Here is a 1,300-nt window from a genome sequence, read left to right as displayed (position 1 = left end):
CGTGAGCGCCCGATTACGGGCCCAGTAAGTCGTCGCGAACAGAAAAGCACCGAGCGACGAGCGCATATATGCGCTTGATACCTCTTAATATAACCCTCTGAGGAGGCCGCACGAACGCGATACCAGCACGCGAGCACCGCGACAAGAGAATAACCACCAGACTATGAGACGGGCTTTGCGCCAGAAGTGCCCGCGGGACATCGTACTGCCTTGAATGGCAGGCCGCACCACATCAGACGCTAGCTGATGGGAGTCAGGCAATCACATGCGATCCCTCCCGCCCTGATAGTGGCGCGCGTAGTTCCCGCGCTCACGAGCAGATCAGTCGCTTGTATAGGCCTGCTCGACGTCCGAGACTGTATGCGCGAAAACGCTGTTGCAAAGCACGAACAGCCCTGATAAGGACTGACGCACAACGCACTTTACGTCTTCAGCAGGGCATGCGGTGTCTGATGGCCTTCGCGCAGCGGGACGTGATTCTGCCCGACATCCGTGGCTGTATGCGCGCGATCGCTGCTTCACGAGGCAGTGCACACGTCGGGCGCACCTCGGCCATGGCGGTGCGTCGTCGTCAAGACGAGAGAAGAACGACTGGGCTCACACGCAAGACCGCGTGTTGGTAGACGGTCCGGTATCTGAACGCGAAAGAGAATGACGAAAAAGGGAATATCGGCGAAGACACGGTCGCGTGCGATAAGCTCGAAAAATGATGGCCGCGAAGGGGGGACAAAGTCGAAGGGGAAAAAAGAACACTGCAGAGCAAAAACACTCACCCTGTCCTTGTCCCCAGCCTGCGCCGGCTCCCGACCACGGTTCATAGTCACATCATCCTCGGGATTGAAGTTGGGTGTTTTGGGACAGTTGGGGTCGATGGAAGTCCTGCGAATGTTGCCAACGCCACCGCGCCCGGACGATTGCTGTGATGGGCGACGGACGTCTGTCAGAGGAGAAGAGCGCGCTAGGTACGACAGGGGCTACGCACAAAGTCGCGTCCGCGGGAGACGGAACGCTGGGAGGAAGTGCCCGACTTGATGCTGTCGTTGTCTGCGGCCATAGCAGATGAGCGGGAGTCAAGAAAGAGACTCGGAGTAAGAGAGAGTAAGGGGGATTAGCAGTGGGCGAAGTTACGAGGGAAGAAGCAGGCGATATAAGACCAAAGGCGGCAGTGGGTGCATTCGCCGCGGCCGTGATAAGCCCAGGGCGCTGGTCTGACAGCTTGACGTGCCTGAACGGACCACACAAGGCGCCGGAGGGGAAGCAGAAGCAGACGTAGAAGCAGAAGCACAGCGTCGCCCGAGTC

At 58.9% G+C, this 1,300-nt stretch overlaps 1 protein-coding gene across 1 annotated transcript; it reads right to left on the bottom strand.

Moving 5' to 3' along the window:
* Nucleotides 1-422: 422 nt before the first annotated feature.
* On the bottom strand, nucleotides 423-1,054 carry POSPLADRAFT_1055237 (hypothetical protein; the record flags this gene model as incomplete). Its single annotated transcript, XM_024480617.1, has 3 exons — nucleotides 423-496; nucleotides 548-917; nucleotides 983-1,054. 3 exons carry the CDS (start codon nucleotides 1,052-1,054, stop codon nucleotides 423-425), a joined length of 516 nt encoding a protein of 171 aa, XP_024339966.1.
* Nucleotides 1,055-1,300: the final 246 nt, after the last annotated feature.

The sequence above is a fragment of the Postia placenta genome, assembly GCF_002117355.1.
Source record: "Postia placenta MAD-698-R-SB12 unplaced genomic scaffold POSPLAscaffold_5, whole genome shotgun sequence".
Classification (NCBI taxonomy): Eukaryota; Fungi; Basidiomycota; class Agaricomycetes; order Polyporales; family Adustoporiaceae; genus Rhodonia; species Rhodonia placenta.
The sequence above is the reverse complement of the archived record's forward strand: the minus strand, read 5'-3'. Positions and strand labels throughout refer to the sequence as shown.